Source organism: Gracilinanus agilis, chromosome 6 (genome assembly GCF_016433145.1).
Source record: "Gracilinanus agilis isolate LMUSP501 chromosome 6, AgileGrace, whole genome shotgun sequence".
NCBI lineage: Eukaryota > Metazoa > Chordata > Mammalia > Didelphimorphia > Didelphidae > Gracilinanus > Gracilinanus agilis.
Window position 1 is genome coordinate 45,329,789 of NC_058135.1, and position 26,111 is coordinate 45,355,899.

Genomic DNA, 26,111 nt, shown 5'->3' on the forward strand with positions numbered 1-26,111 from the left:
TTCTGAAATAAAGATGTCATTTTTCCCATCCAACTTCACAGATCTACTGAAGTCTATTCACAGACCCCTTGGAATTCATGGATCCTAGATTTAGAATCAAAAGAAGTAGATTCATATCCCAGCCCTTCTACCTGCTAGGATGACCTTGGAGAAGTCATTTACCTTTTCTGAATCTTGGTTTCCTTCTCTGTAAAGTGAAGGAGTTAAGTAGATCTCTAAGGGATCTTGCTCCTCTGACATCCTGTGAGACATAAGTATAGACAGGAGGAGAACCAGCAGAGTAAGGTATTTCAGAAGTCAAAAGAGGAGAAAAGGAGTAGTCAACAGTCAGTCAGCAAGCATTTCTTAGATACCTGTTATGAACTACACACTGGGCTAAGCCGTGGGGCTACAAAGAAAGACATGTCTGTCTTTCCTCTCAAGGTGTCTAAGGGCAGGATATGGGGTTGGGGGGGAGGGGAAGACAACATGCAAATAGCTTATGTACATACACACAAGACTGCATAAGTTAGAGATAATCATTCAATGGTGGGAAATCGCTAGCATGAAGAGGAATTGGAAATAATTTCTTAGGGTAGGAAGGATTTTGACTAGAACTCCAAGGAAGCCAGGGAAGCCAAGAGGCAGAGGAGGAAGAGAGGTCCAGATTTGGGAGATAGCCAGTGAAAGTGGTCAGTTAGGACATGAAAGCTCGTTTGAGGAACCTCAAGGAGGCCAGTATCTCTGAGTAACTGTGGGTGCTGCAGAGAAGTTAAGGAGGATGAGAACTGAAAAAGATGTCTTTGGATCTGGCTATCAAAAACTCTTTGGTCATCTTTGAAGGGTCAGTTTCAGTTAGAATGATAATGGGAAGGGCCAGATTTCAAGAAATTAAGGGAGTGATGAGACTATCCATAGCCAGCTTTTTAAAGGAAACTTCACTATGAAGGGGAAATTGATAAGATTTCATGTTCTTCTGGTTGCTATACATCATCCTTGGATGGGTCAGTGAATTGGGGGAGATTCCTATATCCCCTAGGTATAATGGTATTGTGCAATATTTATTATCCATATCATTGGAAACCTTGAGCTCCTGGAAAGGAAGATAAGCAAAAGAGTAAGTTTAACTCAAAATAAATATTCCTTGTTCTGTAATTGAAAAAAAAATTGCCTTGTAGTTTCGAGATAATGAAAGTTTAGTTTATAGCAGCAGGACATTGGACAAGCCCTCTGGCAAGCTGGGCCTCGGGGGTGATCTGCCCCTCCCGTCTTCTAGAGCTACTCAGGAAAGAAATACTTGCTTGACTATACATAGAAACAAATGTCTCACACATGTATGTGTGTGATTCCACTTCAGTGCCAACTCTATAAAGACGTACACCAGAGCCATTCAAATGAGACATGACTACTTTCCACCATTCCTTTCCCAATATATGCCAGTTCAATTCCCCAGGAAGGCTATTACCCAGGCCAATGTAGTTTCACAAGGCTGCCCAACTTCATATCTATGAATAGAGCAGCAACACATGTTTAATTGTTCATTTCTGAAATGGATCATCCCTTCTGGTATGCTCTGTCTGATTTTCATTTCTCATAGTCCTCACTCTATACTTCGCAGCATTTTAATTCAAGGGCAGACAAAATGATGTCTCTGCTCTCCTGCTTTTTCGTTTCTACTTCAGGCTTATTTTACCTTTTTATTTATTTTTTTTTTCTTAAACCCTTAACTTCTATGTATTGGCTCCTAGGTGGAAGAGTGTGGGCAATGGAGGTCAAGTGACTTGCCCAGGGTCACACAGCTAGGAAGTGTCTGAGGCTGGATTTGAACCTAGGACCTCCCATCTCTAGGCCCGACTCTCAATCCACTGAGCTACCCAGCTGCCCCCTTATTTTACTTTAAAAAAAATTTTTATCTTTATTTTATTCCAATAACAAATTTACACATAAGTTTTCCAAAGTTACATGGTTCACTTATTTTACTTTTTGATTGGTTTTGACCTCACTAATGGAATGTCCCCTTGTCTTGTAGCCCAGATCTTTTAAGGACTCTTTATGTCAAGAAGATTGCTAAATAAGTAAAAACTTATTTTTTATATTTCTTTTACTGAGGAAAGAAGGGGGAAAACTCCTATGTGGGGATTTGTCTCTGATTTTATCAGATGCATAACATTTGTCTTAAGTTTTGGTGGGGAGTTTATGTGAATATTTACAAGACTCTTGAAGGAGGCCTGTTGGCCAAGAAGGCTCATCTGGAGTTAGATGTTCAAACCAGTTTAATTCCCTACATCTGAGATCACAGAGTACTGAATCTGATTGGGGATGTTCCCAATTTTTTATACTTATTTTATCATCGGCTTTTCTTGTGGACTCAAAAAATTACCTTACCCCAACCCCTTTGCAAAATCAGCTTAGGTGATCACTTTACTACCATCAAAAATAGCTCTTGGGAAGATTCTCGTATCCGTTTTGAAATCACTCTCCATTTATTGCAATGACTAATAGGGATCTTTTATTGAAGAGCAAATGTTCAAAAGACACATCATTAGTTTTATTAGGCAATAAGGGTATGCCCTTTATTTGTTGGACTCTGGAAAACGTATGACAAGTGAGAGTACTTTAACCAGAGGGACACGTATTATATACCACATAGGCTAACCATGAAGTACATTAAAGAATAGTGCTTTTGAGATAGTCAAAGGGAAGATTCTAGGTTTTTCAGTAAGTGAAACAGGTAGGTTTATAAAATTCTATCCCTAGAGTGTCTGGTATCATCTACCTTAGCATTATCTAATTCAAAAATATGAAATAACTTCAACAAAAATATAAACAACTAACAACTCATGGCCATTTGGGAAAGGGATAGAGACTGGATCTTTGATTTCATTGGTAAAGGGAATTCCCAAATGAGGAAACTCCCTCAGCAGTGTAGGTCAAGATTTTGTTTATAGTCGATTTTTAGAGAGTTGTCAGCTTAAAGGATTTCCCCAGGATCATACAACCATCATGAGTTCAAGAAAGCCTTTTTAATGCAGGTCTTCCTGGCTCCCAGGTTAGCTCTTTATCCTTTATGTCATGCTATTTCTTGGGGAAAACACATTTTAATTCTGGTATTTCAGTTGGAACATTGTATTTGAAGATTTGGCCTTTTTTCTTAACCTCTTTGACCTTGGTATATTTCAGAGCAATCGGACCAACAATGGCTGACTTGTACTTGGAACTATCTCTACAATTTGTATATAAAACTGTGAACAAATTTTCTAGTATAAATAAGAAGAGTAAGGATAAACAATTACCTTCTTTTAGTCTTTTATGTAATAGTTGTGCAGGTGGTTATTTATGTTCATATTCTTATCCAATGAGATTTTGAATGCTATCCTCTATTTCAGGGAGGGGTCGGCAACCTTTTTGACCGCGAGAGCCATAAACGCCACATTTCTTAAAATGTAATTTTGTGAGAGCCATACAGTGCTCACAGTGCGCGCTCCTGTAACAGCGCCTGAAAAAAAATTGACTTTATGGCTCCTGCAGAAAGAGCCATATCTGGCCCTCGAAAGAGCCAGATATGGCTCGAGAGCCATACGTTGCCGACCCCTGATCTATTTCATTGCCACCCTTTGTTCAGGTAATGTTGGACACCTGCTGGTCAGAACTCCAGATGAAGTTTGGGGTCATTAATAAACAGGTTGTCCCCTCTCATTCCAAGGCGGAGATTTTGGGAAAAGGGATCAAAATAGCTAATAAAGACTTTTCTTGAAAACTAGTATAACCTATTTAGATATAGATATGTAATAATATTTCACATTTTTTTCTCCCTTATTTTTAATTCAGGGAACTCTGAATAGCACTTTGGTTCCTCTTATAGGAAACTGAAACCAAAACTTTTTAATAATCTTTTTTTGGGGGGGTGGGGAACATTTAACCTTAGGCTTAGAGTCACCTATGACTAAGTAGCCAGGGTCTGAGCACTCTGCTTTGCATTGTTTCTTTGTGTTGTAATCAACCCTGTACATTCATTCATTTGTCTAATAAACGTTTTTATTGAGCACTTGCTATGTATGAAGTCCTAGGAGAGTTACAAAGATAAGTGAAACTCAAAAAAGAATAGTAAAAGAAAGAAAGGATACAAATAAATGTAAATCAGTAAAAGAAAGGAATTTAAGGATTATAAGAGAATTACAAATGAAGTGCTATGGAATTTCATTAGAGGAAGAATTCACTGCTAGTTGGGATAGGGCCTCCGTGATCAAGAAGTCTTCAAGGAATGACATCCAGGTTGAGTGTTGAATGGTGGGCAGAAGAGAGATGAATAACAGGGCATTCCAAGGGGGAGGAAGTCAGGGGAGGAAGAGTGAAGTGCATAGTTTTGTCTCACCCTGAGACTTACCACAATAAGAGGTAGGCTCCCAGTCGTAGCTTAGGGTGATAAAAGGATGCTAAAGATTCCCCAAAACCCTAGGTGTGTCAGCTAGGTAATTTACCTCTGCCTTAGGGATAAATGGTCATGATTGACATTCCCCTACACACTAATTGCCAAAAAGGGAATTCAGAAGGCATGGGGATCCTTTTTGCCTTTGGAACTGCTCTTTCTTTCACTATGTTGACACCATTTTCTCTTTAGGGTTGTTAACTTGGCATCTGTGACCTAAAAAAAATTATATATATATATATATGTGTGTGTGTGTATATAAATGTCTATCTATCTATTATCTATCTATCTATCTATCTATCTATCTATCTATCTATGTGTGAGAGAGAAAGAGACAGAGAGAGAGAGACAAAGAGAAAAAAGAGAGAATATCAAAGCAGCACAGATTCAATTTCACCACTGTTCTAATAATGTTAAGCCACTGAATTTTGGTGCAACCAGAAACACTTGACTGGAGCTGCTTTTTTCTTTCCCTAAGCCTCTGAGGAATAAAAAAGAGGGAAAGAGGAAGGAAGGGGAGAGGGGGGAGGAGACAGAAAGAGGCAGAGAGACAGAGACAGAAAGAGAACTGTATGTCAATACTGGTTTTTTTAGTGAGAATTTTTGCTGGTTGTTCCTCAAATCTGAACTCTCTCCTCATTTCTGCCTCTTGTCTTCAAGGTTAGCTAAAATCCCTTCTTTTACAGGAAACTTTTCTTGGTCTCCCTTAATGTTATTGTGTTTCCTGGATTTATGATTTCCAATTGTATGTATGTATATATATATATGTATATACATATCATATATATAGTGTGTGTGTCTGTACATTTGTATGTAGTCTTCTCCATTAGAATGTGAGCTCCTTGAGAGAAAAGACTGTCTTTTGCTCCCAGTGCTTAGTACATGCCTGACACACATTAATTAATGCTTGTTGACTGACTAATTGACTTTGTAATTCTATGTATTTTATTCACTTAAACAGGATTCACGTATATATTTTTTCTTCCTTATTTTTAATTTGGGGAACTCTGAGTAGTTTGTTTCCTTTTACTTACAGGAAACGTAAACCAAAACATTTTAATAGTCTTTTGGAAGAACTTTTTAAAAGTTTGTTTATTTAATTAATTAATTTAGAATATTTTTCCATGGTTACATGATTCATGTTCTTTCCCTCCCCTTCTTCTGATCCCCCTCCTGTAGCCAATGAGCATGTTTTTCATGTGTCATTGATCAAGACCTATTTCCATATTATTAATATTTGCATTAGGGTCATCGCTTAGAGTCTATATCCCCAATCATATTCCCGTTGGCCTATGGGGTCAAACAGTTGTTTTTCCTCTGCGTTTCTGCTCCCACAGTTCCTCCTCTGAATGTGGGTAGCGTTCTTTCTCATAAGTCCCTCAGAATTGTCCTGGGTCATTGCATTGCTGCTAGTTGGGAAATCTATTACATTTGATTGTGCCATAAGTATTAGTCTCTGTGTACAGTGTTCTGCTGGCTCTGCTCCTTTCACTCTGCATCAATTCTTAGAGGTCCTTCCAGTTCACATGGAATTTTTTGGAGGAACTTTTAACTTTAGTGTTAGAGTCACCTATAGTATCCAGGGTGCAAGCATTCATTATGCTTTGGATTGGTTTTTTATGTTGATACCAACCTTTCTCCATTCTTTCTCACAATGTATGAGAAGTAGTACCTAGGCTTCCACAGGCATGGGGGAGCCCAGAAAGGTGAAGGACCTCTGCTCTCGAGCCAAGCTGCCCTGGCCTAGTTCCCCAAAATGAAAGCCAATAGAAGTGACACCATAAAAAGGGGGTAAAATCGGCTCCCCCCTGCCTGTGCTTAATGATTAATGGAGAGCCCTTTATTGACCTTAGGCCCTGAGGATGGAATTTGGAGTCTGCCCTTTGCCTAAAGATAAACCTGATTGTCCCCGGTGCTGACGCTTTTCCCCTGCTTCGGCAGTGATCAGAGCAGCTCCCTGGTGGGTGCAGCCAGCCTGGCCTGAGCTCCATGCACTGCTGTGGTCCAGACCAGAGTAAACGATGATTCTTCTGGCCGTGCTTTTCGTCTGCTTCATTTCCTCATACTCAGCGTCTGTTAAAGGTAACTACGAGCTGCCCATTGATTTTTAGAAATTAAATGTAGAAATTAGAAATGAAAATTAGAAATGACCTGAGAGCAAAAATGGCATGCTGAAGTTCTGAAAAGGGCAAACAAAAGTCTTGCATAAAGCCTTGCTCCAGAATAGACAGAACTGGGAAGGGGGGGGGGGGGAGAGGGGAGAAGTGGGGGATGGAAAACACCCTTGGAATCAGACATCCATTGAACAAAACTGGCCTTTCTTGAGTTTTTGAGTCTGCCAAACCTGCTTGAATCACCCATTCATACTTTCCTTCAAAAAAAAAGAAGCCTGCTCTTGTTTCAGAGCCCGCTCATGTAAAGCAAAATCAAGGGCTCAGTCTCTTATTACCGAAAAAGCTGTGTGAATAGTCTAAGTTCTCTCATTTTTGAAACCCTGTCAAAGGGCTTGTGCAACTTTAGAAATCATTTTTATTCATCCTGAGGAGGAACTTTTTTATTGGAGCCTCTCCTAATTCACTGAGCTCGGTTCCTTCCCAGAACGTTTCTCCCTCATTTGACTTGTAAAAGAAGGTCCAGAGCCAGGATTTCCTCTGGAGTTGCTTAGCAATGCCATGCCCAGTGAGTAGCCCTTAGCCTTTGGGAAGAATTCGGCCCCAGTTTGAATGGAACTCGGGAGCGGCTCTCCTTAACTTCTGATCTTAAATCACGGAGTCGTTTTCATAACATAGGCAAGAGACGCATGAATGGGAACCAGAACCCCGAGGAATCGATCCGATTTCGGTGTCTTTTATTAGTACCAAACTCGAACACTGAGCAACTTGGCGAAACTGCAATGACATCATTAAGTGGAAAATCTGCTATCTTTGGAAAAAATCAAATGATTCATTAACGCTCTATGTTTTAAGATACAACTAATTGGTAGAGCTCTCCGTGATTTAATTAAGAGCTGCTCTTACTCCTAAAAGCCTTTTCTCAGCATGAATCTTAAAACCACGCTTTGTATAAGACTCAATGGAGCAACGTTCTGTAAACATTGTAAACTAGCCTACACTAGTCGTCCTAAAATATTTAAGAGGCAGTTTGCTATTCCATAATAATAGAAACATTATGATTTGAATATGAATATAAACATTCATGATGTCTTTTCCCTCGGTGAGTATTCTATTTATTGCATTTGTGGCTTTTAAAATTCAAGAGGAGTGGAGTCCTCTAAGGTCTTTTTGTCTTAGTAAAAAATAACTTATGGGGGGCAGCTGGGTAGCTCAGTGGATTGAGAGCCAGGCCTAGAGATGGGAGGTTCTTAGGTTCAAATCCAGCCTCAGACACTTCCCAGCTGTGTGACCTGGGCAAGTCACTTGACCCCCATTGCCTAGCCCTTACCACTCTTCTGCCTTGGAACCAATACACAGTATTGACTCTAAGATGGAAGGTAAGGGTTTAAAAAAAAAAGTAACTTACAAATGAAATGACCATTCTTGGTTGTTGGTATAGGAGAGGATGGGTTAGCATGATATGTGGGATTTATCTAAACTCATCACACTAAATGTTTATGTTTATAATACATTTTTCTTCAGTATGGAAGTAGTATAAAGAATCCTAGATTTGGAATCAACAATCTAGAGTCCAAATCCTGGCTCTGCCATTCACAAATTTTGTGACCTTGGGCAAGTCATTTAACCTTCTTATGCCTCAGTTTCCTCAGCTACAAAATGAAGATGATGACCCAGACAGCCTCTAAAGTATCTTTCCGCTCCATATGGTTGAACCTAGCATCCTTCAGGGTTATTTATAATAATCTAAAGCAAAAGTTCTTTACTTAGAGTTCACAGACTATATTTAAATTTTTTTTTTCTTTTAGTAAACCCTTACCTTATGTCTTAGAATCAATACATATTGAGTCTGAGGCAGAAGAGTGGTAAGGGCTAGGTAATGGGAGTTAAGTGACTTGCCCAGGGTCACACAACTAGGAAGTGTCTGAGGCCATATTTGAACCTAGGACCCATCTCTAGGTCTGGCTCTCTATCCACTGAGCCCTGTAAAGATGTTTTGATAACTATAATAGCTATCATTATTTCCCTGTGTGTCTTATTTTATTTATTTAAAAACATGATTCTCAGAAGAGGTCGATAGTGTATAAATGGAATTCAACCATACCTTAAATATCTAGTTTTTAACTCTTACAATAGGCTTTGCCAGACTGCTAGAAGAGTCCATGACAAAAAGAAAGGGTTAAGAACTCCCACTCTAAAGCTTCCGTCCATACTTGGGCAACACTTCAAATGTTCAATAGAAGTCCAAGAAAAGGTCCATGTGGCAGAGCCCAGCAGCCTGGGAAGCTTGTCATGATCTGTAGAGAAGCAGAAGGACTCTGGATTCCAGTCTCTAACATTCAGCTTAATCATGCCATTCTTTGAGAACTACTGACAAAAAGGATTACTTTGAATGATCAGTTTTTTTACTTTCTATTGATCTGTAAATATATGTCTCCCAGTGTCCAGTAAAGCCGTTTCCCCCCCAGTCCTAAATATGCAATGTCACAAAATAGAGGAGGGATGATTTATGATGTTTGGGATCTCTAACGGTTTGCGATGCACGTACTGTGCATGCCAAGTGTATTAATAAAGAGTACAGGACTTAACAGCTGTCCCTACTCAGACATTGCAACCTTCTGTATTATACAGTATCATGATTTAATTATAGATTTGGCAGGGTCCTTTTAATGACTGACATCTATTCGTTAATAGTCCACACGAAAAACTAGTTTGTGCTCAACTTTTGACCCCATTCTAATATCTCAAAATATTAGCCCTTTGGGGTAAACTATTGAAGCAGCGGTTCATTAAACTCCCTCTTTTGGGGGACATGAAAGAATTGGAGAAGGGGTGGGTGGTTCCTTAAGGACAGGGTGATACTGATCAGGGGTTTAAGATAGGAGAAAGGATTAAGGACTGAAGTAGAGATTGGCATAAACCAAGGATATATTCCAAGGGTAAAGGAATCAAATAATTTGGTAATCACTTCTTATTTTCACTTGTTGATATTTCATCCATTCCCAGCCCAAGCCACAGACTTTTCTGATTTCAGTCCTTCTAATTCTGGCTCCAAAGACCTCCTTCCCTGAGTACCCCTAAGTTTTCCCTCTTTCCTTCTGGCAGCTCTCACAAATAACTGCTATTTCTTTAAAAAAAAAACCTATTAATTTTTTTTGTTTTTATATAACCAAAATTTTCCATTATCACCCTTCCTCCCCTTTCCCAGAGAACGCTTTGTTCAAAACTGATCAATACATAGAAAAGGTCTGAAAATATGTGCAGTATACCATACCTTCCACCTCTATAAAGGGATGGGGTATGGATATCTTTCTATAGCTCTTCTTCCAAATTATGCTTGTTTTTGTGTTTTTTCTTGCTCACATTTTCTGTGCCTGTTCTTTTATTTGCTTCACCTTCTTGACCATTTTAAAATTTGATTCCTCCCGTAGCACCTAGTAGGTGCTTAATAAATGTTTGCTGATTTATTGGTCAGTGGTAGCTTTCTGCCCTGAAAAAAGTCATTCTTAATCCTTGATAGCAAATACTAATGTGGATACTTTACCTTTTCTTTCTTTTTCTTTTAGCCTTCTCCCCACTTTTCCCCTTTTTTCTCTAATTTGTGTCTCAGGTTCTAGTTCTATACCCTGTCCCTAAAGCATGGTGCTAATACTTTTTGTGTGTCCTTTTCCCACTCCAGTTTCTTCCTCCTTTCCCTTAGATTTTGATGCTAATGTTTCTTTTTAATTAATGCAACCTGACCTTAAGAAAATTTCAGCATACAACATTTTATATTCTGATTGCTAAATCTTTTTCTTTCCACTACTATTAATTTTGATAACCTTCTTCCACTTTTCTACATGTCTCTATAACAAATCCATATACCTTGTCACCTCTAGACATTGTTTTTATTTATCTTTTATTGTTTTTAAACTTTCTACCACTTATCTCTCTCCTCTCATCTGCTCCTGATTCTTTCTACCCTTTATTTATACCTTCCTCTCTCATTCCCTGGAATTTTCTAGTTGGTTTCTGTTTGTTTTTACTCCAAAACTCTACCTACTTTGTGGCTTACCTCTTCTTTATCTTCTTGTTTAAGCCAATGAACTATGATTCTCTTCATTTGAGACTGACTAAACAGGATAGGATTCTGTCTTAAAGCCATTTCCTAAGAAGCGCCCCCCCCCTCCCCAAACTAAGGAGATTATCCTGCTTCCAACTCTGTAGTACATGTTAAATGCCTGGAACTATAGTTATATTTCTGTACTCTGATTGTACTTAGAAAAAGCTCTGAACTTGGAGCACCGAACTTGGGATCATCTGACCTGTGTTCAAATGCCTCATTTGTCATTTCCTGCTTTGGGCCAATCAAATGATCTCTCTGGGCCTCACTTGTCTTCTCTGTAAAATGAGGGGATTGAATTAGGTGGCCTTTGAGATCCCTTTCAACTTTGAATCTATGCTCCTATGAAATTATTTCTTTATCTACAACATGGAATCCAACTGTGCTGAATACAAAGCTAGCCACAAATGAAGAAACAGAAGAGGGTTAAATAATCCTCTGTGTCAACCTGGTTAAAAGTAGAAATAATATAACCAGATGAATGCCAAAGGGGTAAAAGAGATAGTAGGAAAATAGTAATAGCACACTTGGGCCTCTATTTCTCACAAATATATATAGATGTGTATATACACACACATATGCATACACATTCTTGCAAGTAATTGGGAGTTTCTAATGTGTGAGTAAGAAATTTGAAAAAAGACTATATTTAAAATAATCCCAGCTTCATGCCCATAGGAATGGTCAAAAGTTATTCTGTTATATCATGTTATTTCACAATATTTTTATTATTAATAGAAAAGATAAAACACCCACACAACAGTCATGATGGAATGAAAGCATTTGGAACCATCATTAGAGAATACTAAGAAGACTTTTTCCACAAATAATTTTTCTTTATTCATGATAGCCAACCTAATGTTTCCTCCCCAAACAAGTACTCCACATTCTTCCTACTTTTTAAATTGCTTCATGCATAGAATGTCTTGGCAGCATTTGGAATTACTTTTTAAAATTATCATATCTTAAATTTACTTTTAAATGCAACACCGATTGTGGGGACTGGATGAGGGCCCATTTCTTTTTTGTGGGAAGAGGTAGTGGAATCAGTACCTATGATTTCACATGGTTCAGGGAACTCTCAATGGGGGAATCTCCTTTTTCCATTGCAGATCAGCAGTCATTCCACAATTTCTAGCCATGGAGAATTGCCTGAGGCACTTGTGCAGTGTCACATTGCCAATGTGTTTCACAGGAAGGACTTGAACTCAGGACTTCTTTTAGGAGGCTGACCATCTAACAACTCCACTAATCTTTCTCTAAATTACTAACTGGTAGGGTCAGGTTTTGTTTTTTTTTCTTTCCACTTCAATAAATCATTAAGCACCTACTATGTTCCAGACACTATGCCATTTGGGATACAAATAAAGAGTCAGCTCCTGGCTTCAAAGAGCTTGCCATTTAATGGAAGATCTTACAATCTAATCTTCTAATAAACTAAGAAAATTTCTAAAATGATGACAGAGTTTTAAGGGGCAAACACTTTAAGGAAATAGAAGAATTAATGATGGGTCAAAGGTCTAGCCATCTCTGTTTGCTCTTACTTTGGCAGATTCCTGGATGAAGCACCCAACTCTTAGGTGAGAGAAGCCAATAGGACATGCCCAGAGCAACAGAAGCTCGTATTTCTTTATTAAGATTTGCTTTTGGCATTATTATCCATACCTTTTGAACATTTATGGCCTATCAATAAAGGAGTGCTTTCATTGAGAATTATTAGCTTCTCTCTCTATTGTTCACCATCATGCTTAATAAATGATAAAGTAAAACATGCCTATATATAATTGCCTAGTACATATTAGGCACTTAATGTATTCTTGTTGACTGTTTGGATAAAGACTATGTGTGCTCTACTGGTAGGTGACCCATCTAATATTTGGGGTGCTATAGTAGTACACAGATACCACACTGGATTGTGTGCCTTCTCTAAGCCTAGAAGGAGTCAGGATGTCATTTTATTAACCTGATGTTGTTACCCTCATGTGATCAGCTCAGTGGTTTTTGTTTTGTCTTTTTGGGGGGGGGGGTTGAAACCAGGTCTCTCCCTATCATACCTAGGCTAGAAGTGATCTCATAGATGGTCATTATGGAAGTGTTGGCCTATTGTCTTTCTGGCAAGGAACTGTTTGCTCCTCTTTAGGCAGCCTGATGGTCCTCTGCCCCTAGGGTTGACCATTTTGATTCCAGATTTAGTTTTGATTGGTTTTAATCCAATTGCAGCTCAGAACTCCCAAACTCAAGCAATCCACCAGCCTTGGCCTCTCATATTAGCAGGCATTACAGGTGCACCTCATTGGTTTTGTTAAAATCTTTCTGACCCATGCACAAGAGTTGCCACTCTTTTGCTCATGGCTGAATAAGTGTTTGGGGGAAAATCCCACTGGGTCCAGACTCAAAGTTGACATAGACTATGATATAGTATGTAATTTCAAAACTGTTAAAATGCATTTGTTATAATGCAACATATATTTTCTTAAAAACTGCAATAAAAACCACAGAGTTTGTAGGGAAAATGAAGTTAGGCCCATAATACTCAAAAACTTTTCAGTGACACATTAAACAAACAAAAAAGATGGAACCTAATAAAAACATTAGCAAGTTTTGTACATTTTAGATGATTAATACTTAAATATTTTAATAAATAGTGGCAAAGCATGTGGCTCTCAGCTACTGCCCTGCTTTTTTCTTGGGATCTACTGCACCTGAGCTGGTAAAGTAGGTGACTGTGATGGCTGCGGGTGAGAGGATGGTCTCTTTGGACCACAACTCTGAGCTTAAGAGACTGTAGCCACAGTGGAAGGTAGAGGTAGGTGGGTGCAAATTAACACTCTTGCACCCATAGTTCCCATATGCACCAGAAGATATGCAATAAGTAGGCCACTCTGCCTTGAAAAGACCTGACTTTTGCTTGTGGGAATCAAAAGGGTTGGAAGTGGATGTCAGAAGGATTTCAGTTTCTGAGTTACTGTGAAATGATACAGTTTTCAGCATTCTTGCTGTTTTCTGTAGACCGAATCTCATATAAGCAAAATTCAAAATTCAAATAGCCTCAGATTGTTCCCTAATATATAAATCCATTTGAATAAATTCACATTTTCAGAACAAGCATTAGGGTAGAATTAACTCCATAGAAAAGACTTAGGCTTGCTATTCACCCATCTGTCATCCGGAGTTTTTCTTTCCTTCTTTTCCCTCACATTCAGAGAAAACAGAAGATCAATATTTGGTGGCTATGCTGTGTTTCGAACATGCCAAAAATAAAAGGAAAGTCACATCTACCCATCTGAACTTACAATCTCTTTCTAGTCTTCCCAACTTTCAAGAGTTATAGAATATTGAGGAGAAGGAGCTGAATGTTTGTGACTCCTCTCAGGGTCAGGAAACCATACCAAAAGAAATATAGTGTAAGAAGACTGTCCTTCCCCAGTCTTACCAACCATTGAGGTTTTTTAAAATTTCCCTCTCTTGAATTTGCCTCCAAATTACCCTCCATTTTAGGGACCTACCTATGATGCTGATCCATTGTGGCTAGAAGCTTGTATCTCTGCTCTTCTATCCATTATTCCTGGTGACCCTATGTAGAATTTTAGGATGAGGTGATGGCACCCCCAGTATCAGACTGAATGCTAAGGCCACTCAGTCCCCACTAGCCACATGGTGAACAGAGCTGCAGTGTTACTCCCTGTCCCTCCCCTTATACCAATTCTTCTAGTACTAAGCATGTCTCAAGGGCAAAGAAAGGAAAGGGAGACCTTGTTCATCTTCACTTGTGAGAAACAGCCTCCCTGTGTTGTTGTTTGCCTTGTTCTTGACTGTGAATTTCACAGAGCTCATAGAAACTTGGTGAATGGGGAAGAGCATGGTAGCCCTTGTCCACCAAATTACCATCACCTCAAGCCAAACACAGAAGGACAAGGAATGGGCTACCAGTTATAATTCTGGTATGTGAAATTATCCTCTGGCACGGTTAGTCTTATACGTTGGAAGAGTTTGAAGGGTTGAGAGTTGATCTCCCACCCAGCCTGAAATCATGTTTATAATTCCACCATCAGACATTTTTCCTTTTCAAGGAAGTCAAGTCAATTTTCAAGTCAAATTTTAACTACTTGATGTAAACCTTATTGAAATACATAAAGGTGCTATAAAGGGGTATAGAAAAGAGAAAGCAAGAGTGTCTTTTTAAAAAATCAGTGATAGAATAAATCATCAAAAGGCTCATCAAAGTAAAGTCTAATTTCTAAAAGTTCAATTTAACATGAACTCAAAATTTTAGTATAAACTTTCAGGGTAGAAGAATAGGAGTGAGGATCATAAATTATAGGATCACCAATTTAAAGCCGGGAGGCACCTTAGAGGTCATCCTACCCAATTTCCTCATTTTACAGATATAGAGATGACCCCAGAGAACTTAAATGATTTGCTCTAGGCTTTCCAAGGGCCTAGATTCCTTTTCTTCCTGAGTCAGCTTTCTATTTCCTGCCTCTTGCTTAGTATGACTGTTGGCCTCATTTAATCACTCTTCAAAAAAGACAAATTTAAGATTCCATTGAAAGTTTCTTTATTTTCTTTCCTTCGTTTGTACTTTAAAGGCAAGTACCCTCATCAGTTTGTGTGTGTGTGTGTGTGTGTGTGTGTGTGTGTGTGTGTGTGTGTGTTTGTATGTGTGTATGTGTCTTTTTTTTAAGGTAAGGGTCTAAGAAAATAGCATGGTTATTCTATTAACAATGTGACCTTGGGTGACTCTTGCTACTTCCCAAGACCCCCTGGCAATTACTTAAGACTATAAACTTTGGAGCAGTTGCTGATCCGTTTTGGTAGGAGTTTCATAGGAATTGCTGACCCAGATATAATCACAAATCTTAAATTTAAAAAATTTTAAAGAGGAGGGAGGTACTGAGAGATGAAAAGAAAAAGACATTGGAAAGACAGGGAAAGTCATTTTTCAAAGTTTGAATATTATTTCTCCTCCACCCCTCAATTTGAAATTTTATTCCTCTTTTCCCCCTGAAAATTGTATTATTGTTTACTGGAGCCTTTTCCTTCCCTATTGCATTTTATCATAGTACCTCACAGCCATGGAGACTAGAGTTTAAGGGCATTGATAATCCATGCATTTTTTTAAAAAATCCTATTAAAAATGTTCCCTACTGTGCTCTTTGTGCAGTGCCCTGAATGGCTTCCTGCCTACTGAGCCTTAATCTCAACTCCATTGTAAAGCTTTATTGGCACTCCTGTTTTGGTCTCTAGAATTCTAGAACTTTAAGAGATAAAAGGAGCCTTGGTGATAACCTGGATCACCTATCTAGTTACAGCCCCTTCATTTGACTTATAGGGAAACAGGGACCAGGACAGGCAAAGCAACTTCCCCGATTTCACAACTAGTGACAGAATATTTTTTAAAGCAATTTTATTCTTGTCTTTGTGTTTCTTTTACTTTTATTTCCACCTCATTCTCCCTTTCCTTCTCTACTAACCAGTCATTGCATGTAACAAAGAACAAAAAAGAGGTTCAAAAAAGCTACTTTAGCAAAACTAATCAACGCCAAGATATCTGATAGTGTATACAAAGTTCCATATCCATTGTCTCCCATCTTTACAAAGTTGTAGCCTCTTATTTCTTCTTGGGGTCAAAGCTTGGTCATTATAATTACATGGTGTTCGATTTTTTTTTTTACATTTGCATTTTTGTAATCGTGTTTTTTGTTTCTCTTGGTTCTGCTTGCTTCATTCTGCATTAATTTCTTTCAGTCTTCCTACAAGCTCTTGGCAGTTTCTCAGTCATCATTTCTTATAGCATAGCATTTTTCAATTTTGTTCACTTACTAGTTATTTTTTATCTTAATGAATCTCTACTGTGTTTCAAATTCTTTGAAGAGCATTTAAGTAATTATTTCTAGTGCTCTCTTAAGGGGAGTAAGGAGGACTGTTATTCCTATTGCTTTCGTCCAAGACTCCACTAGGCTACTAGATAAAACTGGTCATTCATGTGCTCTTCCCCAGGTACCATCAGATTATAGTTTTTGTGCTGAAAGGGACCTGAAAGACCATCCAGGCCAGTTCCCTCCTTTTTGGGGGGGCGGGGTGAAAGTTGAGGCCAGGAGCCTACAGAAAGTAAGTGGCAAGAAGTTGGTTCAGATCCAGCTCAAATTTCCTTAAACCTCATGTTCTTGCCACAGCATAAAGTTGCTTCCTTGATTTTGTGATAAAATACTACAGGAAACCCCAATCATTTATGCCCTGCTAATAAAACTTCAAGGGCAAATTGCAATGAAATTAAGCCTTGTAATATATGAGAAAAAGGATTTGGTCAATAAACAGGTATAGTAAGTTAGATTTGAGAAATATTTAGCCTTGTTAAAGAAACTATTTTAAAATACTAAATATTTTTATTAAGCATTTTCCCACCAAAATCCTTTTGCTCATTATAAACAATTCTTATCAATTCATTAAAGTCAGTTTTACTAGAACCTAGATGCCATTTATTAGCTGAATTTTTATTTATTTATTTATTTATTTTTTTGCTGTATGTCCTTGAAGTAAACTGAAGTGCTACAATAGGGAATGGAATCAGGAAGACCATCAGGCAGTCCTGCTTCTGGAGCCTCTTCCCTGGGTTACCAGTGGGGAGTCAAATTGACTCATTCTTGTGAAACCTCTAGATTCCTTCCAAGAATCATGTTTTTAAGTGCATAGGGGAAAAGGAAGAGAATAAGCACTAATTAAACCCACACCAGGTACTATGCTAAGTGCTTTACAAATATTATCTCATTTGACTTTCACAACAATTCTGGGAGGAAGGGATTACTATTATCCCCATTTTATAAAGGACTGACATTGAGAGAGTTTAAGTGACTTTCTCAAAGTCACATAGGAAAAGAAGTGTCTGAGACAGGTTATGAACTCTGGTCATTATAATTACTGGAGCCAACTCCTCTGACTCTCAAGAACTAACTGTTAAATTTTCAGGATGAGCATTTATACTAGGAAACTGACAAAGGCTCCAAAACAGGGCTTGATTTATTGTTTTGTTAACTGACTAGATTTTTAAAAGTGACTGGAAAAAGACATTAATAATTCCAACTAAACTTAAAAGTGTGTCCTGCATACTATTCCCCCCCAAAGCTGTTTGTTAAACATTTCACCCCTGAATTCAGGTCTCCCTGATTCCTAGTCCATTGCCCTACACATTTAGTTGCCTGTGGATAAAATTTAGAAGTTAGAAATGATATTATGAAAAAAGAAAATGTTTGCGAACCAAAATGCATTTAGAGAATAGAAAAACTGAGTCAACAGACTTCTGTGGGAAACAAAACAGAATTTTAAAATGCTTCTTTTATATCTTGATTAATTTTCCTTATCCAGGACACACAACTGGACTCTCCTTGAACAATGACAGGCTGTATAAGCTCACATACTCCACCGAAGTGTTTGTTAACCAGGTTGGAGAACCACTTCAGGACAGTGCAGGCTACAAAATTTCTTCCAATGTGGATGTTGTACTACTGTGGAGGAATCCAGATGGGGACGATGACCAGCTGATTAAAGTCACGGTGGGCATTTTCTCTTCTTCAAGTAGAAAAATTGCACGTCAAGGGAAATCCTTGAGATGGGCAGCCACCCAGAGTGAGTGGCAATGCTCTTATATGTTTGTAACCAGTCACTAAATTGGATCCAAAGATTGGTCTGCTGCAAAATTGAGGTAACCATTTTCTGCACCACCAGGAAGGTATCAAATTCTGGGCACCACACTTTAAGGAAAATATTGACAAACTAGAGGAATGACCAGGTTAGTGAGGGATCTGGAAGTCTTGTCATTTTTAGGAGATCTGGAGGTGTTTAGACTAGAGAAGAGAAAGTCTAGGGTATAAAGTAGAACATAATAACCATAAATAAAGAAGACTTAGCAGATGATCACTGAACTGGAAGGAAACTTGGAGGCCATTAAGTCCAATTCTCATTTTACAGATAAGGAAATCGAGACTAACCCAATTAAGAAAGTGTTGGAGCAAGTTTTCAACTCAGATATTCCTTGCTCCCAAAATTCAGTACCACCTTACCTGTCTCTTTTAAGAATTATTGATACTGTTTTTTACTGACCACTCCATACATTGACACTGCACGACCCTCTCTTATAACCACTAAGTGTAAGCAAAATAGATCAACAAATTTTCTATGTAATATCATATGTGCTTCACTGAGTCCTTCTGGTCTCCCAACCCTCTTTAAGAAGCAGCAGGCAAACTACCATTAGTCATCTAATGACAGTATTCTTCACCCCATTGATCAGAGTTCCAAAGGTTTTCAAAGTTGTTCCTTTATGTTGTTATGACAGCTGTATAAATTGTTTCCTTGGTTCTACTTATTTTACTCTGTATCAGTTCATATAAAGTCTTCCTAAGTTTCTCTGAATGTTAATTTTTATCATTTTTTATGGCCCAGGATTCAGTATCACAATTTGTTCAGCCTTTCCTCCATATAGTGTGAACCCATTCTGTTTCTAGTTCTTTGTTGTTATAAAAAGTGGTTAGTACAATTTTTTTAATATATGATACTTTTCCATCTCTATTTTTTAGCATCCTTGAGGTGGCCTTATTATAGGTTTTAGTCTGTGTTGTTTTAGCAGGCAGAAGTAGGATTAATAGCTAGAAGTTATAAGGAGGCAGATCTCTCAAAATAGGGAAGAACATCTTACCAAGTGAAGATGACCAACAATGGAAGAAATAGGGCTCACATTACAAGAAGCATTAAATGCAGTGCTAGTACTTTATAGAAGGGATTTAGACATGTGGATAGGAGATATTGGGTGACTGCTACCATACTTTCAGCTTTAGAAATCTGTGACTTTCTGGGTCATTTTCTAGAACTCTACTGTTTTCTCAATACAGCAGAGCCCTACCAAAACCTCAATAGGTATAGCTTTGATGGATTGAAGCAATAAGGAAAAAATATTCCTGTCAACCAAGAAGGAACTCTCCAGTGAGTAACTGTGCTTCGGCTTGTGTTTTCAAAAATTGATCAATGACTTGTATAAAGGCAAATGGCAGCTTATCAGTTCTGCAGATGACATAAAGCTGGGAAGAATAGTGAACACACTGAATGACAGTCAGGATTCTAAGATATCTGGATAAGGAAGAAAACTTGGACAAATGGAACAATATTAAATATAATGCAAACCATCATACAACCTAATGCAAATTCAAAAGCTTAACTTTGAAACAATGGCTTGCAGGAATTCATATGAAAAAGATCTGGAGGTTTTAAGTAGACTGCAAACTAAGTAGGAGGTAACAGCACAATATGATATTTAAGAAAGCTAAAACAATCTTGGGCTTCAGTAGCATCATAACTTCCAGGAATAAGGAGGTGATAATGTCTCTGAACTCTGACTGGAAGCACTGTATTCAATTCTGGAAATTTTATTTCATTTATTTATTCATTCATTTATTTATTTATTTATTTATTTATTTATTTATTTATTTATTTATTTTAAGACCCTCACCTTCTGAGTTGGAGTCAATACTAAGTATTGGCTCCAAGGCAGAAGAGTGGTAAGGGTAGGCAATGGGGGTCCAGTGACTTGCCCAGGGTCACACAGTTGGGAACTGTCTGAGGCCAGATTTGAACCTAGGACCTCTTGTCTCTAGGCCTGGCTCCCAATTCACTGAGCTACCCAGCTACCCCCTGGACAGCACATTTTAGAAAGTCCATTGATAGAGTGGAGAACATCCAGATAAAAACAACCAATATAAAGAAGAGTCTCGAGTTTATACCATATATAGTCATTGAAGGAACTAGAGATGCTTTACATAACATAAGGAAGGCTTAGGGGGGGACATGATAGTTGATTCCAGGTATTTGAATGGTGCTTTGGAAAAAAAGAATAAATTTGTCCTCTTAGTCCTAGCAAGTAGAATTAGGAGCAATGAATAAAAGAAGAACATTTATTTAGTCTTGATATGAGGAAAAAGTTCCTAACAATTAAGTCTATGCACAAATAGAATGAGCTTAATTGTAAGGTAATGACTTTTTTCTTCCATTGGATGGCTTTAAGCAAAGGTTATAGACCACTTTGAGGGGTATGGAATAGAAAACTCTATTTCACATATAGGTTGGACTAGATATCTGATTACATATAATATTATAGATTGTTTTCTGAATGATGTACAAATTAGAATCAAGAACATTTTGTTGGGGGGAGGATGGGAATCTAACCTAAATTAATCAAGGTATTGAAACTAGCCCAGATAAATCCTAGTTAAATATCAGACATCTTTTTAAAAATCTGTCACCATTCAATTTGAAGATATTTGATCTCAGATGATCATCTTATCTATCTCCTTAAATGTTATTGTCTTTGGTGAAGCCAAATCCTGGAGGGGAAGGCAAAGAGTTTGCTTCCATTTCTCTGTCCCATCTCACTTCCCATAAATCCTTGGGGATGGTGATACGGGATGTTTCCCTAACACGCTTCTTAATCATTTACAGATAAAAGATGTTAATGTTGAAAATGTGAATCAAAGAGAAGGAGAAAAGAACATCTTCAATGGGAAAAAAATCTCCAAAATCATAGGAAAAGATAATTTGCCAGCTTTGCAGACACCAGTGCTTCTCCATTTGACTCGAGGAAAGGTAAGAAGCAATTTTAACAGCAAAATATTATTTTTCTCCATCCTCACCTTCCTTTCCCTTCCACAGAGAGAGGGCCCTGTGACATCAGTAGAAATGGAGCGTTACCCATAAAGAGATGTTTTAATGACTTCTGTAGTAACATAGATAATCCAAGCCAAAACTAATAAGCCAAAGTCTACGAGTTGATCTATTATAAAACAATATAATTAGTCAGGGTATTGGATTTTCTTTTATTTTATATCCCTTTATTATTCCCATTTTTATGAAAATATTTATAAAGGAATATAAGTGGCCATAGAGGGAGATGTTATTAAAAATGACAGAGAAACATTAAGGGAAATTATATTAAATAAATTAAGAGAATTTGCAAAGACAGTGGATTGTGGTGATCACAAAAGTTTAGAGAAATGGAAGGAATAATGATGGGAATTAAAATGAGATTTAAGAAAATCTTTAATTACAGATGACTAATATTGGGCAAAAGTAGAAAAATGACTTTCAAAGGGCATAGAATTGCCAAGATAGGTTTAATATTAAAAATAAATTGAGAGAATTCAGAAATCACATCTAAATTTGAAAAATATTTCAGCCTAACAACAATAATGATGATGATGATGAGAGTTGGCATGTGTATAATACTTTTCATTTTGCAAAGTGTTTTATGGAGTTATTCCTCCTGTGAGGTAGGTATGACAGATACGACCACCTCCATTTTACATCTGAGAAAACTGAGGTTTAAAGAAATTATATGACTCATCCATGGCCAAATAGCAGGTAAAGATCAGAAGTGGGTTTTGAACACAGGGCCTTTCTGATTTCAAGTCCAATATTTTTTTTCACAACAAAGAAAAATGGGTATTATTCTAGTATTGAAAACTAGGTGGCAAGGTGGATAGAGCATTGGATTTAAGACTTCAAATCCTGCCGCCACAGATGCTCACTAGCTCTGTGACTCTATTCTCAATCTCGATTTCCTCATCTATAAAATGGGGATAATAAAAAGATCTCCCTCAGGGTTGTTGTGAAGAATAAATGAGTTAAGATATGTAAAATATTTTGAAAACCTTAAAGGGCCATCTAAAAAAAAATAACCATTACCTTTTGTCTTAGATTCAATTAATTGTATGTATTGGTTCTAAGGCAGAAGAGCAGTAAGAGCTAAGCAACTGACCTCAGATACTTCCTAGCTGTGTGATTTGGGCAAGTCACTTAACCCAAATCACACAGCTAGGAAAAATCTGAGTTCAGATTTGAACCAAGGACCTCCCCAGGTCTGGCTGTCTATTCACTGAGCCACCTAGCTGGCCCCAAAGGCTATTATTAATAATAACAATAATAAATTAGCTCATTAAAAGAGTTACCTCATTTGCAAGCATCCACTAGTTATGTTCTGAGTCTGTATTGTAAAAAATGGTCTTGACACAATGGAGTCTAGAGAGAAGAGCAGTTCAATATTTTTTTAGTCATAATTTACATGATGATATTAGAATGGCCAAAGAAAGTAAATCAAAGAAGATGTGACACTCACTTACAGAACTGGACTGAAGGAGGAAAATGTTAAGGCATCTTTATATTTAAGTGTGTAATCCAGCATGGCATGGAGGACAGAGATTGAGTCTCAGAGTTGTAAAGGGTTGGGTTCTAGTCTTGCCTCCAAACCATGCTGGCTGTGTGACCTTGGACAAGTGACTTCACCTCTCAGGGCTCTGAGCAGCCCTCCACAACTCTCAGTAGCAAGAAGTAGAGCAGGTTCTGATCTGCATGTAAGAGGGAATTTCCCCCTTGGGTGTTCCCGTTGTCAATGGAATCACCATCCTGGTTCAAAATTAAAAAAGGCAGTTTTTCTAAATATTTTAAAAAAAAGAAGGATGAGCTTCTTAGTTTCAACCCCAGCAACACAGAAGGAATAATCATCTTATCATCTTCTGCCATATTTATTTAAGATTTATTTTTAATTAAATTTTTATTTTTTTAATTTATTTTTTAAATTATAATTTAAGATTAAAAGTCAATGCTTAGACACACTGCATTTGGCCTTTGTGATGAAAGGCAATGGACTATGGGGACCTCCAAGATTGTTGGAAAAACCCATGCTCTTTAGCAGAGTTCAGATACTCTCCCTTCAGATTCTCCTCAAAAATCTGGTTACCCAACAGCCACATTCTTGATGACACGGAACTGTCCACTTTTCTACTCTGCCTCCTCCAGCGTAACTAGACACATGTGCCAACACACTATTGATTGCATTTATAATCTTAATGGCTGCCCAAGTGCTACCTGAGAGCAAAGTCTTTTGTTGCTCACAAAAACAGATCAGACCACACAGGTCAAAGGCTGCATCGTGCTTGCCACATCATTATTTCAGCGACTCAAAACTCTCAATTCCAGGGGAGTTTCTTGCTTGAGCCTCAGGTTAAAGGGCATAATGGCATCTTCTAGGTGTATAATGCAGTAATTACAGGAAAAAAATGTGATGTCGAATTCCAGTATAATTTCTAACCATGTCAGCATCCTCCAGAGTGCTTGCTTGGGCATCTCATTATAATGTGAATGCAACCCACATTGCCCAGGAAGATGCTCAGTGCTCAGTCCCTTAGAGGTTTATAAAAAGGGTTTAAAACTACCCCTTGCTATTCTACATCTCCCTCCACACTGCTCATCAGTCATCAGCGAGGAAATTGGGCTTCCAGGACAGATTGGATTCATGGTCCACTTCTCTCTATCACTGCAGAAAGCATGGCCAAGTGGAAATAAAGCTTTGTCATGCAGCTTAAACCTCAAAACTTGATTTGATTTTTACGTGACATTTTCCAATTTGGTTATCTGTAATAATCAAATCGATTAAATAATGACTAGATTTTCATCTTGAGCCAAGGAATCCACCCTAGAAATTGGATATCTCACTTTATATCCTCCTACTGGTGAAGTCAGAAAGTTGCGAGTTCATTTTGTTTGGTGAAAATTTCCTCTCCTGCTAACTAAGTTGTTTGTTTGCTTTTTGGAAACCATTAGCATAATCTGGGTATCTGCACAGGACCCCTAAGAAAACTTTAAAGTGTCAGGGCTAAGTCAAATCAATAAGCATTTATGGAGTGGTGCCAGACACTGTGCCAAGCGCTAGGGGGTACAAAGAGACACCGAAGACAGGGCCTGCCCTCAAGGAGCGCCTGATCTAATGGAGAAGACAAGATTCAAAAACCATGTACAAATAAGCTATAGACGGGGAAAATCTTAAGAGGGAAGGCACAAGAATTCAGGAGAATCCAGAAGGGCTTCTTTCAGAAGGTGCAAATTTAGCTGAGACTTGAAGAAGATCAGGGAAACCAGAAGTCAGAGAGAAGGGGTGAGAGTGCTCCAGGGATGGGATAACAGCCAGATGATTGGTCTTGTGTAGGAACAGCAAGAAAGTCAATGCCCCTGGATTATAAGGGAGGGAAAGAAACCAAAAGAAGCTAGGTTATGAAGGGCTTTAAAAATCACACACCTGATGGAGTACAGATTAGGACCAGCCATGAGATTACTGGCCTGGCCTACTTCCTAAATATTTCAAAGGGCAAGTATTGGGATATGGAGAAAATATTTTTAGAGGTTATTATTATATAGTACAATCTTCCACCCTACAAAGCATGCCTTATATTTTTATATAGTTTACCTTACATCAATTATAACCTGGATCTCTGATTCAACCTCGAGATAACAAATGTTTATGAACTTTAAGGAAGCTGTAGGAGCTTAGTGATAGATTTTTTGTTGTTTCTTTTGTAAGCTATGCTGTACAAGCTACATACCAAAGAGGTTTGGAAGAAGAGGCAAGGAAAGAGATAGTGGGGTGGGGGAAAAGAGTACCTGTGTTTCACTAGGATAGGGGACTCCAGGTGAGGACACTCCCTCTCTCAACGAGTCTCTGAGTGAGGAGGTGTCCAACTCTCAGCCTGGACCCTTGTCCAGCCAGATTAAAATGTAACTGGGAAATGTCTAACAAAATAAATAAAAACATAATACAACATAATGTTAATTTGTGGTTTTATAAGTCAATATGCAGATTCAAATGTAATTGGGAAATGTCTAACAAAATAAATAAAAATGTAACACAGCATAATGGTAATTTGTGGCTTTATAAGGCAATAAGCAGTTTGCAGGGATCCATTTCTATTTGCATTTGACACCACTGGAGATGCTAGTGATGTGTCCAGCTTGGCACAGCCAGTGAGTGTCAGAGATAGGCCATGAGCCCAGATCTGAGCCCATCTATCTCTCTGTTGGGACCTGCTGAATTATCATTTAAATGTGAAGATGTATTGGGGCTTGTTTCATTTTTTTTATTTGAGTTTTTCTGCTTCCTGCCTGTTTCTGCCTTTTACTTGAACAGTTCTTCACCCATTCCCCCTACCAGCTTTCCATCCCTCCCTGCTTGCAAATGGATGGAAGATCTGATTCATGTTTGCCAGATCGCTTGCTATTGTTGCTTTGAGTTCTTTTCTTAGCTAGTAACAATATCAGTGTTGGAGATTTGATTTCTGTTTTCTTTAAAGATGATAGAAGCCCAAAGAATCCAGGCAGAGTCGTGTTCTGCCTGGGGAGAGCCTATAGACAATGCCTCCTGAGTTCAGTGGAGTGTAATTCCCCATCAGACTATAACTTGAAGGCTTCCTCTAGCCCTTCCTCCCCCTCCCTAGTCACACATCAGTAACAATATGCCCCTGTTAGTCTAAAGACCAGGTGAGTGTCTTCAGATGATCATTCTAGGCTCTTACTTACATGGCCAGTGCTCATTTCACAATGAAAGGAAGTCATCATCTAAGGCCAGAATAGGATTGAACAAACTCACCTCTGACTGTGAAACAATGACCCTCATCTTACTGCT

At 38.2% G+C, this 26,111-nt stretch overlaps 1 protein-coding gene across 1 annotated transcript in view; it reads left to right on the forward strand.

The window, feature by feature from the left end:
• The first annotated feature begins 6,409 nt into the window (after nucleotides 1–6,409).
• LOC123251498 (microsomal triglyceride transfer protein) overlaps nucleotides 6,410–26,111 on the forward strand; it is a 78,447-nt gene continuing 58,745 nt past the window's right edge. The window contains exons 1-3 of the mRNA XM_044680764.1: nucleotides 6,410–6,487; nucleotides 17,981–18,168; nucleotides 21,104–21,247. Coding sequence (XP_044536699.1) covers nucleotides 6,427–6,487; nucleotides 17,981–18,168; nucleotides 21,104–21,247 — 393 coding nt within the window. The 5' untranslated portion in view covers nucleotides 6,410–6,426. The remainder of the gene's footprint in view (nucleotides 6,488–17,980; nucleotides 18,169–21,103; nucleotides 21,248–26,111) is intronic.